General features: G+C 35.4%; 1 protein-coding gene across 7 annotated transcripts in view; it reads right to left on the bottom strand.

Moving 5' to 3' along the window:
* The window catches only part of PPP3CB (protein phosphatase 3, catalytic subunit, beta isozyme), a 28,826-nt gene that overhangs the window by 11,588 nt on the left and 1,603 nt on the right, over window positions 1-15,635 (bottom strand). For 5 of the 7 annotated variants that reach the window (XM_010000776.1, XM_010000775.1, XM_010000772.1 and 2 more), the window contains exons 2-9: window positions 14,819-14,943; window positions 13,828-13,939; window positions 12,820-12,965; window positions 7,692-7,831; window positions 7,517-7,594; window positions 7,328-7,422; window positions 5,731-5,856; window positions 3,669-3,746 (exon numbers count right to left, since the gene is read on the bottom strand). In XM_010000776.1, the coding sequence (XP_009999078.1) occupies window positions 3,669-3,746; window positions 5,731-5,856; window positions 7,328-7,422; window positions 7,517-7,594; window positions 7,692-7,831; window positions 12,820-12,965; window positions 13,828-13,939; window positions 14,819-14,943 (900 nt within the window). Of the gene's footprint in view, window positions 1-3,668; window positions 3,747-5,730; window positions 5,857-7,327; window positions 7,423-7,516; window positions 7,595-7,691; window positions 7,832-12,819; window positions 12,966-13,827; window positions 13,973-14,818; window positions 14,944-15,635 lie in introns of all 7 variants that reach the window. The other 2 variants (XM_010000777.1, XM_010000778.1) reach the window with 2 other exon arrangements.

Below are 15,635 nucleotides of genomic sequence, written 5' to 3'. Positions count from 1 at the left end.
CACATACACCACCTATTTGAGAGCTACACTGCTGTAGAGCTGTAACACACAGGCTGAAAAGATTTCAGGCAGTGCTAATACCTGTGTCTCAACTCTGGAAGGTCTCTGGCCCTTAAAAGGAGAAATGCTGGGTTTGGGTAGTTTTGGTTTTTCAAACATGATCTTTCATTACCACAGCCAGACCAAAAGGCCAAACATAATACTCCATGCTGCAGGACTGCACTAATGAGGCCACTGAATCACAGTTAGTTCAGAGATGAGATGGTAAGGTGGCATCTGCTTGCAGAAGAATGTTTTGATTGCACCTTCAATTAGAAGAGGTCTGACAAAGGATTCTCCCATTCTCCATTCCCAGTGTCTGCACAAGAAACAAATTCTGTGTTGCTCATACTATTGCTGGACAGCCAGGCCCAGAGTGAAGTTAAATCCAGCTAGTGGCTGGTCACAAGTGGGGTTCCTCAGGGCTCTGTGTTGGGACCACTTCATTTTAACATCTTTATCAACGATCTTGATGAGGAGACAGAATGCATCACACTCTCAGTGAGTTTGCAGATAACACCAAGCTGGGAGGGGGTGTTGTTCTGCCCAAGGGTAGGGAGGCTCTAACAGAAGGACTTGGACAGACTAGATTAATGGGCCAAGGTCAATTGTATGAAGTTCAACAAAGCCAAATGCTGGGTCCTGCACTTGGGCCACAACAACCCCATGCAATGCTACAGGCTTGGGGAAGAGTGGCTGTAAAGCTGTCCAGCAGAAAGAGACTCAGGGATTCTGACTGATAGGTGGCTGAACATGAGCCAGCAGTGTGCCCAGGTGGCCAAGAAGGCCAATGGCATCCTCGCCTGCACTAGGAATAGTGTGGCAAGCAGGACCAGGGAGGTGATCGTCCCTCTGTACTCGGCCTTGGTGAGGGCACACCTTGAATACTGTGTCCACTTTTGGGCACCTCAGTACAAGGACACTGAGGTGTTGGAGCATGTCCAAAGAAGGGCAATGAAGCTGGTGAAGGGCCTTGAGAAGAAGTCTTATGAGGAGCAGCTGAGAGAAGTGGGGCTATTTAGTCTGAAGAAAAGGAGGCTGAGGGGACACCTCATTGCCCTCTACAACTAACTGAAAGGATGTTGTAAAGAAGTAGGTGCTGGTCTCTTTTCACAAGTAACTGGTGATAGAACAAGAGGAAATGGCCTCAAGCTGTGCCAGGGGAGGTTTAGACTAGACGTTAGGAAGAGCTTTTTCACCAAAAAGGTTGTCAGACATTGGAACATGCTGCCCAGGGAGGTGGCTGACTCACTATCCCTGGATGTGATTAAAAGTCATCTAGATGTGGCACTTCAGAATATGGCTTAGTGCTAGACTTGGTGGAGTAGGGCTAAAGGTTGGACTCCCTGATCTTAATGGTATTTTCCGACCTAAGTGATTTGATTCTATTCTATTCTGTTGTATTCCATTCCATTCCATGATTGTGTTCCAAAGAACTCACATAATCTTTGGAAATATCTGTTTGATCCAATGCACTCTCAAGTATTGGAAATAATCTCTGGACCAGATGAATTTCTAGAGAGCAAAACTATTAGCCAAGTAATGGTCTGAAAAAGTTTTCTGCGCAGAATTATTTATACCTGGAATTTCCATAAAACAAATATACCATAAACTTAGGTTAATAAGCTTCTTTTTATATTTTGTATCCAACTGTCTTCAACTTGCACATACAATCAAAAAATACTTTTTTGACATCTCAATTGAATGAAACAGAAAGTACTATACAAACCAAGTTTTGGAACATTGTTGTATAAACACATTCCATGCACAATCTCAAAACAGCTCACAATAACATTATTAAAGAGGAAGACAGACAACTGAATGCTCCCTACACATGCAGGACCATAGATAAAATTTTAGAAATAGGTAAAAGAATTAAATTCTACAAGAAAATGTTTTTTAAAAAAGAAGGAATGGAAGAAAGGAGGAAAAAAAATTCATGCACAGAAAGACAGATGTCTTGGAATATGACTTCTTATCACAAAATACAAAAGCCTTTAAAAACATCTAATCAAACTGTAATAATAAAAAATGCTACATATGTCTCTCATCAGAAAGGTACTTTATGCATTAATACTTGTATTGCCAGATTTTATGAAGTCATATTTCAAAACATTCCTACTCTGTCTGGTCTGTACCTTTTTTATTGCCATATATGAGTCGCTCTTCAGATGGAGAGTCCAGAAAAAAAGGAAGTGAACGATGGAGAAAAAGGTGAGTGAGACAAACAAAATAAAGATATTTAACTTGGCAGTGGTAATAAAGCAAGAATGGAGAAGAAATGTGAAAAAATAAAATGGAAAATTGCAACACTTAAAAATGCATTCATCGAACAAGTAGTGGCATTGTTGCATGTTTTAAAGTTTGACAAGAAAGAAGTAAAAGCTTGAAAGCCAACAGTTAAAAAAATATCCATTGACATAGAAAGATAAAGCACAGACAGTACCTAGGTGACATTAAGAGATGCATCAAGCAAATAAATTGTTAAATGAGACAGAATAATAAAATAAATCAAATGAGGAAACTGCAACTATTGTACTAAAGACAGAGCATATGCAAGTGACCGATCACTTATGCTGGACAGCCTAAATCCTAACATCTCAGAATAACACCAAACACTATTCTGCAAATGCTGGGTGTAATTGCTTTATGCTCAAGTTAGTAGTATTACTTGACTGGAAAACATAAATTACTTGTTTGCAGGATCACATTTGAGACTATTTCTAAGTTTTCATGTCTGGCAACAGCCTAAATGGCAGCAAGTTCAAATGGTTCATAACCAATGCAACCTAATCTAAAACATACAGCTGTGTCTGAACACTATTCTGCTAATGAATTTTAACACAATAGTTATCCAACAGTAAGAATGGGGTCATGTCTCTAATATTCTTATAAATGATCCTTCAGTGTTCCTCAAAGGCAGCTGAAATCTTCCTCCTCCCCCATAAACAAAAAATCCACCAAATCAGTTGTTACTGGATAAATCAAAGCAAGTCTGAGAAACGTCTAGGTGTGACAATAAACACTACCAAAAAAACCCAACAAAACAAAGTCTTCATGTCAATAATGCTTCATAAACATCAGGCTAAAAACACCTGCTTAACAATCTACTGTATCATAGTTTAGAAGACAGAAAGATGCTGTAATTCATTATATGAATACATATTATACAATGTACATATAAAAATTCTCCTTCTGACTTTCATGCTTTAGACTCAAACACCAGGACGTAAACTTGTTTTTCATACTTTATGTTTAGCACATTTTCATAAGAACAATTATAGCTGAATTTCACCTGTATCGACTCTTTGCTGAAGAGCAATCATTAAGAAATTTAAGATCTTCTAATTATTCTAAATATTACCAAAGTAAGTTTGTATGTTCCAAATCTAAAGTACCAAGAAATTGGGAATTTTCCACAAAAAGTTTCAGTTTTAAATAGAAATCAGATATGAGTATTTGCAAAAGATACCATTACTGCTTCTTGATCACAAACGTAAGAACACGATCCCCTTCTCTTCCCTCCCTAAGTGTCATTATCTAAAGAAAAATCTAAAGGCAATTTTCTTCAAATTCCAGGTAAATTAATTACCATTAAAAATACTTATATATCTTAAAGTAACCCCTACCGTCAAATTGATCTTCTCCCTCTGTCATCAGTTCATCATCAGAACAAATGCTCAAAACATTCACCAACATTTCTGTTACTGTATAGGAAAAAATAAATCTTAATTCATTCCCTGTAGGATTTCTAGTATTTTCATGCACACAAGATATAACTAATCACCAGCAACTATAGTGAATGAACATCCAACATCAGAGCCATTGCTCAGTAATCTGTTTTCAAACAAACCATTATGTTCTTGATGTGAGCTGTCACAGAACTTAAAAAGCTCAGAAGAATTAGCATGTAAAAATTGTAATACCCATCAAAGACCACAGCAGAGCTTTCTCTCCTACCTCATGCATTTTTAGGTAAGAATTCTCTTCTTGTGTATTAGTATTTTTATATTAGGATAAGTATATGAACTGTATTTTATGCAAAAATTTACTTCAGTATGAAAACATTCTGACAGCTCAAATTTTGGTTTAACATGATAAAACTATTCTATTTCTGGCACCTGCAAATATGCAGCACAGGCACTGAAGCAAAAAAATATTATTCTATAAACATGGTGCAAACTACCTGTCTTTTCAAACCCCCTTTAAAAATATTAACATAGTCACTACACAAACTTGTCTCAAAAAAGCTTACATTTCCTTTCTCCAGGAATCTCCCTATTCTGCCACTCAAATCTCTCCCACATGTATCAGATTCTTTCTTAAAACAGTCAACTTCTTGTCCCCCCAATGTTCAGAAACCTACTCCAGAAGCTCAGTCAGATGATTAAAAACCCTGTAAATTGCTGTCTACTTTTATGCAGGCCTGACTAATTTATACAAGCCCTGTGTTATCTGCTATGATATTCTTCTCCAGTCTGCAGAAAGAGTTACTCTCTAATGAAAAAACCCAACAAACAAAAAATTAACAAGTTACTCTGATTTTCATCTGTTCAACATAGACTAGAAAATTTTGACAATATATCCTTCATCAAAAGTGGAAGCATGCATTTGTTCAAAGGCAAGACAAACTACAGAGGTTGTGATTCCAGCAGTCTTAAAAGCATACAGTGAGTCACTGAGCAACTTGCTTAAAAGCACCTGGGTCTCTCATGACACCATCATAACAAAGGCCCCTGAAAATGTTACCTACTGCATTGCTGGTTAAGAGAGCTAAGAACAAAATCTCCTTTTAAATGTCAGGTCTCTCAGCTAAAAAGTGACAAAATTGTTGAGTGGGCTAACCACACTAAAAAGTGTTGAAATTATCTGTGTTTAACTGCTCACTAAAATATAAACAAATCTAGAACCCTAGGTTTATATGACTGTAACTGTATAGTCTCAAGAATATTTTTCACAAAAGTTTAAAGGGCTTTGCAGGTCTCTCTTATAAAAAGAGCAGTTCCTGTCATGGAAGGATTTTAAACAGACCCAAATAGCCTCTAACCTCATTGCTTTTTAACTGAAGACTACCCAGATGCCCAGTGTCCTAGACTCAGAGTTATCAACTCTACAGGGCCAAAAAAACCCCCCAACCACCCACAACTGAAAAAAAATTATCTTTAAAGAAGGTCAATCTGTTATAACGATATAGAAAAGTTAAAATTTTACATGAACACCTCAACAGACTATACAAGATTAATAATGTATATAACCTAGCGTTTTGTAAGTATGAACAATTTTTGTATTGACTTCAAATGCAGTCCAATGGTACTATGTAGCAATGCAGATATACTCCCTTGATGGAAATTAAAATTCCTCTTAACAACTCTGCTTTTTTAGATGCAGTTTTAACTATTTTTACTGAAGTGAACAAGACAACCGAAACTTGTAGAAATTGTCGTATTTCAGTCTATCTTTCCTCAGAAATTACATTTTCACATGCAAAAGTACCCCCTTCCAAATAACTTTTAACAACTTCACCAAATCTTCTACCTGATAAAGAGAAATACAGATATCAGTTTTCACAAAAATTATGCAATTAATCTCACACTGGTAAATATATTTAATAATAATAATAAAAAAACAACTTCCCAACATCCACCTGGGAGAAATAGCAAAGTTATTAACTGAAATGTAACTTTTGCCTACCTTTTTCTCCAACAAATGGCAAAGACCATGTGAAAACATCCATAAAATTTGGTAGCCAGTAAGGATGAGGAGAACAATTGAATTGACGAATATTCATCACGTTGTTTTCATATTTTAATACAGCGGCTAAAATAAAATACAGATCCTTTAAAAAGAATGTTTAAAACTTGCAAGTACCACAAATGTAAATTCACAGGAGTTTTTTACCTCTATTTTATACCATAGTCAAAAAAATCCTAGATACTCCATTCACTTTCCTTCACAGTATTTACAGGACAGGTTTCTAATTGAGAAATTTAGAAATTTGATTTTTATTTAATATGCTGCAGTTTAAGGTACTGTACCATGTCAGTATGGTGCTGTACTATCCTCTTGTAGAGTCTATAATGAACAGAGATTTTAAAAGGTCCTGAAAAGCTGTTAAGTTCAGCAGCCTTAACAAAATCCTAACTCAGAACAGCAGTATATCCAGATTCAGGTTTTCTTTCTCTTTTGTGTCTTCCCACATTCTAAGCCTGGAGTAAAACCACAAAAATCTAGAAGATCAGGGACAAGGAGAAGCATGGAGAAGCAAAACAAAACCAGAAGCATTCTAAAGCTAAATAAGTGGTGTTTGCATTTTGCCATACTTCTGCTTGCATTACACTGGGAAGAGCTAGTGTGAAAAAGGATTCTTACAATGCAATGTCCACAGATATGGTGAAAAAATGTAAAAAGGCAGTTGAAGATATATTTATTTCTCCTTTACTTTACAATCATTGCAAGTAACAACAGTCCATCTTTTCTTCTACAAAATTAATCACCCTCCCTAAGTGGTATGGGTTGGACAGGGGTTCTTTGGAGGTGGGTGGGAGAAAAAGCAATATATCTCACAGAAAAGAGATCTCTGTGTCAAAGGAACACTATTTGAACATTGGGAGATCATTCATTCATTACATATTTGAAATGTGACACTTTCATGTCATACTTCACTTTCAGCAGGCTTTATTTCTAATTATTTCTGTTGTTGAACTTCATCCTCATCTATGTAGAATATTAACTCACAGCTAAGCTCTTCTCTGTAATTCTGACTAGTAAATCTTTCTCTAGCTATTAAACATGTTTTTCCTGTGTAACTTTCATCTTAAGCAGAGGATGGACAAAAACTAATTACACCTCCCTAATAATACTTCCAATGGTGATCAGTATTTAGATCAGTACTTGCTTGCTCTTAATTTCCCCTATGCAGGCATTATGGCCCTGCACCATCACAACTGATTCCTCCTTTCCTTACTTAGTTCACAAAGATCACCTGAAGAGTGAAAACTCACAGCACAGGAAAGCCTTGCCTCACAGGAAAACACCATCTGATACATCCCCAAATACTAAATAGCATCAATTTTTACAAAGGAAACATTTGCCCACACTTGTACTTCAAGGTACCCTTACAGGAGATTGTCATTTATGTCACATGCTCTTCTTCATAACATAACTTTTATTAATGGATTTTTTTGTCCTTTAATTCCTTACCTACCAAAAAAATTGTTGATATTAGATGACTTATCTAGCGAGTCATTTTTACTTTATTATTACATACTTATTAATAGCAAGTTCTTACCTTTATTATTGTAGACATCCAGGTAATTAGGTGCTGAAAAAATTGTTATTAATGATGGGAACCCTGTAGTTTGACTTTTCCTGTACATTCTATAACTGCAAAACCAAACAGATTATTTTACATCTTATAGCAATAAGCAATTAATTATTTTACACTGCAAATATTTCTTGAAGGACACAAATTACTTACCCTGCATCTTGTGCTTCATGTGCTCTAATGATTGACAACAAATTATTATTTTGCAAAAATTCACAAACTGCCGGATAGCTGTGAAATGAAAATAACTATGAGTAAAAGAAATTATCTTAAAGTATGCAGCAAGGGTCAGCATTAAAATGTCATATAGATCACAGCATACTCTCACCTATAAAAGTATGAGCATCCTCTGACTGTATTGTGACTGAAATGTTCTTGTGAATTTTCATTTCCAAAATCTTCTGAAGGATCTGACCACAACAAGTCACACATTGGTCCAAATGCTGGAGGCTCTTTGAATCTATCTAACTGTTTGAGAAAAGGCAACAGCACAAAGACTCTTTGAGTATTAAATCTTTATGTTTCATAAATGTGCTAAACTACATATTCATCAATACCAAGCATTTTTAGAACAAATCCTAACTATATAAAAGAGAAGTAGTTTCCGTGTATTTTTTCCTCTCCTCCTCATAAAATAAGGCAAAGGCATGCCAAAAGAACCAAACCTGTTAAAAGCAGTAAGATTCATTAGTTGTAAAAAGAAAGGAGATAAATTCCAGACTGATAGATATGTGTAATACAAGGTCAAGTTACAGACAAGGAACAAAATGGTCCTCTTTCATGCACATGCCACATATACTAATATGGAGACATCACCAGGAATTAGAAGAGACACAGTACAGAAAACAGGAATTATAAAAGAAAAGCATGAATTATTAGCACTCACTAGAAGAGACTAAATAGATCATCCAAAAAAAGCCAACCAAAAAACCCCCTAAAACACCCATCTGCATAACGGGCCATTTAACATGTAATGAAGAGGTGACCAGCTTAGCCATCTTAGACTTCTTTCATACAGGCTTTATTTCTCAACTACAGCCCTGGTGTAATGGCCCATAAGCCTTTTGGGAAATGTCTTTGTTCTCTTTTGTCTAGCTGTTGCTTTAAAAAATCTTCACCTGGAAACACCTGCTTTAGCAGCCTGCAACTTTCCTAGTAACCACAGTGAAAGGAGAAGTAAGGAGAACAGCACATTTGTTAACTTAAAAATAAAATACCCTGCTTAAGTAACACTCAATCAATCTCTGATGTCCCAGAAATTAAATTAGATATCCCAGATTCAATATAAAGTTTATTTGATCTTTTATGTAGCTGGAGTTTGTTCACAAGATGATTTTATCCAAGAAATGTAGGGACAATTCTTTGATGGACGCTGCATTTCTCTCACTTTACCTCCCATACCAAAGAAGATGACTTTGATGGTACTAGAGAACACTTAACTCTTCATGACAGGTTCGAAGGGAGGTTTGGTGAGCACCTGGTGAATTTGAGTCTAACGGTCCATAGGAATCCATTCAAATATGGAACCAGCAGTAGTGTCAAGCTCTCTCATGCCCTGGAAAATCAGAGCTCCTGAGGCTGCCACCTGTAACATAAGTGGAGAGGTCCAGATCTTTATAAATTCCTGCCAGATAATGGCAAGGCAGGTATTAACTGAAGTTCTTGTTGGAATTTATTCAGTATTAAAAATTCTAGTGGTTTAACATTTCCCACACTGGATGATAAACCCGGTATGGAATATTTCTTCCAGATTGAAGAAGTCAGTCCATCAACTTCTGCAAGCACCTGAATTTCTGTAGATTAAACCATCAAGTTTCTAAACCTCCAGCAATAAATTTGGGTCCAGAAGCTAACAGAAGCACTCACACAAGAAGATTAAACTGTTTGGTGACTGATGTCTCTTGCAATACAGAAGGCTGAAAGTCTAGAAAGCATTTCTAAGCATTTTCTGGAGTTATTATTCAAGGATTTTCCTTTTTCCTTTTATTTTTAATGTCTCTATCCATTTGACTAAAGGTTTTGCCTCCTACAAGCAACACACCTTTCTCTCAAGTTACTGTCTCTTAGCATTGGAACAACAACGTAGCAATTTCTTCAAGTAAGGAGGTCAGTTTGTAAAAAAAAAAGTATATACTTACACACCAAATCAGTTTATCCTTCACTAGATAGTCTAACAACTGGCATCTTTCTCAAGACATTTCAACATTTAAGGAAATGTCACTGTTAGCTACTCAACTCAGACTGCATGTATCAAATCAGAATAAACAACTTAAGGGTTTCTCTACATCAGGACAGCAAGAAAGTTAACAAAGGACATGAATTAATTCAAAACACTTGTTACTTTAACTATTTCTGAGTATGTTGCAACTATGTCAAAACAGGATCTCAATACAAATCAGCTTAACATTTTTCTAAATATGATTAAGGTAACAGAGAAAGTAAATTTTATTCAAGAATAACAATCAGTACACCTGGTGTTAAAAAAGCAAATAGTTCCTGAGAACTATCACACAGAAAAGCCCTAAAAACAATGTGAAGGCCAGTAAAGAGTGCCAGTCATCTTGTATAATACTAAAGAAAAGGAAATTTCAGCAGACCACAGAAAGGAAGCAAGGTATTATCAAGACATATTCCCACTAGCACCCTTGTGTATTTCCAGGCACGTTGCTGATCAAGACTCAGCATGACCAAGATCTAAACAAATGAAAGACCATCTGTTGCAAATGAGGAAGAAAATTATCTGTCACTCTTCTTTGAATTAAGAGTCCTCATAATCTTTTCTCAATACTTCCCTCCTTATAAATCACTAGTCTTAAAATCCTGAAATTTTGTTTCAGTTGAAGTCTTGGCAGTGCAGTAGAAATCAAATGAACAGCATCTCTGAGTTGATGGACATGTGTCTGAAAGGGACACTGTATACCAACACAATCAGGACATTTGTGTAAATGAAGTTCAGAGAATAGAAATCAGATTATGGCAAGTTTCACAAACTTCCATTTTCCCAGAAATAAGAAGCACTTGCAGCAATCGTTCTGGTTAGGCTTCACTGTCATAGCTACTATGATAGCTGTCCACTACTGTTATGCCAGTAAAGACAGTATTTTCATTTATGCAGTTTAATCATCTTCCTGAGTGTCAATAATACCGACAAAACACTTAATCCAGAAGAAACTGCATCTGCAGAGAATTTTTCTTTTTTTCTTAGGTTTTCTTAGTAACACTGCTTAAGAGCTGTGATTTCCCTTCTCTTTCTTTGTACTGGATGATTATGCAAACGCATGTTACAGAGAAGAATTCTCCTTAATAAGAATATCAGCTAATAAACCAGAAGGCTTATAATATTATACAGTCGTCTCAACTGTTTACAGAAGTCACTTCATATGCATTTGTACCACAAGTATATGATATTGTCCTACATATAAAAAGATCATTTCACATCACCCATTTATACACATTTACAATTACAGTGCATGCCATGCTCTCATGCAGCTATTGAAGCTGCTGCCAACCGATTAACAGTGTCTCTTACAAGCTACCAGATGATTCTTCAAAAAACAAAAAAGGTCCAAAAAACAGTTCTAATAACATTGCCTTGCATTTATAAATGTAATTTTCATCAGAAGCAATATACAACGCAGATTTTCATACATATATATGTATACAAACATACAAGCTTGTATTTCATCCCAATGTAGTCCTGAGCATTACAGAACACATATGAAAGTACAGGCCAAGATGACAGAACTACCTTTTCATTAAATTTACTTGACATTTTGACATCTGATCAGCTGCAAGATTGAGACTAAAAGAAAAATTAATCACAATCCTATTATGACAGCGTTTTTCCAAAGTGGTTTTCCAGACTATGTTTCCTTTACACTATGTTCCAGAAAGTTTTCACCATGATTCTTTTAATCTGTAACTTGAGAAGTGTTAAAGTCTCATCAGAATGGCACCATTTACTCGCTTTGCTTACTTCTCTCTGCACGATGCATATAGACCTCTGTACAACTTAGTATTTGCTCCAAAAATGCAAAATGCCTCAGCACATTTTCCCACTTACACCAATGAGCTTGCAAATATGCTTCCTCTCTATTTCTACCATTTTATTCTCCTCTTACATCATTCTGCTTGGCAGTGTAATATCTGTAAGTGAAATAATCTGACATTCCAGCCTCTGAAATGGTCCAGTTAGTAAAAAAAAATAAAAATCTGTTGAATTCAGAAATGAAATGCAACTGGACAGCAGCCTATAAATCTGAGGAGAGGGAGAGGTAAAAAAAAAAAAAAGAAAAAGGAGCACAAGTAAAAGAGAAAATGCTAAGAAAATGAGAAATACAATAAATTAAGATACCAGGCAAAATGGGCCATCAATATTTATATACTAAAACCCAATTAGGGACATTCTTTCTCCTTCTCTTTGATATTTAGAATTTTTTTTTAAATAGGCCCCTGCATACCTTCCTCCATATGTGGATAAACAACTTTTTTCTTCCATCCTTACCAAAGCATTCTTAGAAGCACCCATTTATCTTTTAAGCAGAAATCAACTACACTTTAGTTGTTACTAATCACAAAAGGAATGGCTTTGATTTCCAAATGCAGCAGTCAAGATGTTTGCTAAGTTAACTAAGTCAAAAAGAGTATGCAAAAGAAAAGCACTTAAGTTTTGAAAATTCCCATCTGTTACAATCTTCATCTGACATAAACAGTCCATATAAGCTGAAATCAAGGTATTAGGAACTGGCAGATACCTTATGCATCTTCTTCCCTTTGAATTGTACACCACTAGTTAGTGTTTCCATTGCTTAACTTTAAAACTTGTTTTCACTTTTCTTACTGATATACTCAGAACACTTAATCACAGAGAGAAGCACTACACAGCTGCTACTCAAATGCTTACCATATTTGCCATGTTAAATAGCAATCTGAATTTCCACTAAATGCTGCAATTTCAAACTCTTTTGAAACCAAAATCCACATGGTCAATAGAGTGAAAAAAACAAGATGCTAGTTTTCAAAGAAATGTAAGAATAACTGAAATATCATGTCTGATATACCAAAAATTGTAAGACTACAAAACTTCCTTAAGTTTTGTCCTGAAAACACTAGCTCTTATCGAGAAAGATATACAAAGCACTACATCAATTGGCTATGTAGCACTGTACACACACTACCTGTCACAGGAAACCACGTGCAGTTTTTGAGGGGTTTTTTTTAATGTATGTTTTGTAACAGTCCCATCTGTCCCAGTAAGATCCACTCATGGAAAATACACTAGATAATCCTACAGTTTTTAATTATGATACTGCTTAGCCTACATTTCAGTTTCTGATTTACACTTCCAAAAGAGACAAGAACAGAAAACAATATACACAATTTCACAAACATGACTTTGCATAGCAGCATATGTATATCTGCATTTCCATTTGTTTTCAAATACACAAAATACTCACTCTCCTAATGTCATCTAGTGTATTAATTTCAGGTGAAAGTCCACCATGAACACAAAGGAACTGTTGATTTAGAAGAGCAGCAAGAGGGAGACAATCAAAAGCTTCCATACAAGCATCATAGACCCTTTCTGAGTACTTTATTTTACCTGCAGGGAAGAAAATATAAAACATTAAGAAAATTATATTAGATGGGAGAAGTAATTTAGTGGATCATAATTTTAAGACCAAATCCCAAAAATAATGCTTAAAAAAACCCACCAAAGCAATGAATATTTTTGGGTTTAAATTAGCACTTCCAAACACCACAACAAGTAGCACACTTATGGTACATATTCTCTTCCAGAACTATAAACATTTTTCATTTCTTCTTCTCTTATCTTGTGTGGAGAAACTATTTTTCTTTTTAAAAAAATAACAATTATTTTGCATTATACAATTATACAGCAGACTTCAGTGGAAAATACTATTGAGAAGTTTGTGATTTTTCATTTGCAGTGAAAAACTAAGAACTACTTATAGATTACATCATTTTACCAGGGCAAATGATCCATTTATCACTGGATCAATACCTACACAAACCTCCAAATGGAGGAGCAGCTTACATCACCAAAAGAGTTATCTTACTTGTATAGTTGAAATCAGTTCCCCAAATGGAAAAACTACTCAGCAGCAAGGTTTTCTTGCTAGCTTCACAATGCTGCTCAGCAAGTTACTCTGCACTCTCGATTATAGCCAAGACAGAAAAAAACCTTTCATCTCTCCAGGGTTTTAAAATGAGGATTGACAGATCAAAATTTACTCTGAAATGTATCTTTACAGACAGCAGTCTTCTACATAACTTGCACTCCAATGTCACACTTACCTGCAAGCAATTCTACACATCTCAGTGGGCCCCCCACAAATGTTTGTAAGAACTTCATTAAACTAACAAACATCTCAAGCAAAATGAGGGACCATAGATCAGCAGGTTGGATGTAAGCTAATTTTACATTCTTAGGCAATACTTACATTCTTGCTTAAAGGTAAAATACTCTGTTAGGTGTCTGCATTCATGGTTGCCTCTCAAAAGAAATAATGTGCTTGGATAGAGAATTTTCAGGACCCATAAGTACAACACACACTGTTGAAAAACAAAGATATCCAGTAAAATACACTAATTTATAAGAACTTTTTAAATTATTACTAAGAAACAATGAATAAGAATATTAACAGCTTAAAAATCAAGTACTGCTTAATGTGCCATTATAAAAACCAGACATCAAGTATCATACATCATGATAGCAAACTACTACTTCAAATGGTATGCCACTCTACTATTTTTATCTATGACGAGATCCCAAGCTGAGGCACTTCCAAAGCTAGCTCCAGAAGAACAGTTAACTTAAAAATCACAGTTCTAAAACTAATTTACATGAATAAGTGAGTATTTCCAGAATGTGGCATATTTAATAAACATGATGAAAATCACAATAATTTTAATTCAAAATACCTGAAAAATTAACAGCAGAAACATAGGTAATCCTTAGGGAATTGCCCTCAAAATTTTAGTAAATTTTAGTGAAGTACTAGTAATTATTAAAAAAGTATTATGTACATAAATGAATCTATTATGTACATACGAATCTATTTTATACAGATAAACAGCTATAATACATTGAAAGATCTTGCAGTCATGACTCACCCGTTCCCTAAAAACATACAAGCACATCTTCCTGCATATTGTTAGAGACACAGGATTATGCATAATAATACTATAAAATTCAACTTTTAAAAATCTAAATAAATAAATAAGAGGAAAAATTATTAACCCTGGTGATTTCAATGGGACAGTCCAAACTGTTGGTCAATATCCTTTGGTAAATAGGCCTTTGTCTAGGAGAAAGCACAGCAAGGAAGAAAACATTTACATGTTCAAGAAGACCTAAAACCTCATTTAAAAACCTCCATGAAAGTCTGCTTGCAGAAAAATTTAGGACAAAACATTAATATATTCAGTTACCTCTATACTAAAATAACCTCTGTCTACATAGTCACCGAGGAAGAGGTATCTTGTGTTAGCAGGTGATCCTCCCACTTCAAACAGCTTCATAAGATCAAAGAACTGGCCATGAATATCACCACACACTGCAAGCAAAAATTTTGTTCAATTTAATTAAAGAAAATCTAACAGAAAATAAGTTATAGTTAGGCAAACAGCCACAAAGAACTTCTAATTACAAAGAGAGAAAGGTATAAAGCAGGAATAACAGAAATTTTTTAAGCTTCCCCCTTTGCTTTCATTAAGATGCTGTCCTCACTACCTGTAACAATACTAATGACAGCCCTATTTGAGTCTAGCAAACTGTGTAGTATCTTCCAAACAGTTAATGCACTGACCACTGAGGTACCGAAAGTTCTCAACAGTTCTTTACTGTCCTCTCCAACCCCTCAGGTATCTCTGCAAATTCTCCTTGGTATGTGTATTTGAAAATGCCTGCTGCTTTGCAACAATCTGCTGTGTTCACAGGGGATTGAAAAAAGCAGGGTATGCTTTTCTTTCTTAGTCAGACTAACATAGCTTCTATTGTCATAGTATCTTCTCTTTGCTCAGTTACTTTTAGTGAACTATGTTCACTATTTCAACAGTGGATTCTTCTTGTGTTTTTAGAATTCGAGACAGGACAAAACCAGTGGTCAGCAACCTAAGGCAGAAATGCCAAAGACAGCAAATGGGAAGACCTTCAAGAGCGTACAGCAAAGCCAGGCCGTGTCACAATTAAAAACTAATTAAAAAAAAAAAAAGTATGGAAGAGACAACCGCCCTTAACTCCTCATTC

The sequence above is a fragment of the Chaetura pelagica genome, unplaced genomic scaffold (assembly GCF_000747805.2).
Source record: "Chaetura pelagica isolate M959 unplaced genomic scaffold, ChaPel_1.0 scaffold166, whole genome shotgun sequence".
NCBI lineage: Eukaryota > Metazoa > Chordata > Aves > Apodiformes > Apodidae > Chaetura > Chaetura pelagica.
Note: the sequence above shows the minus strand (reverse complement) of the source record. Positions and strands in the feature narration are given on the sequence as shown.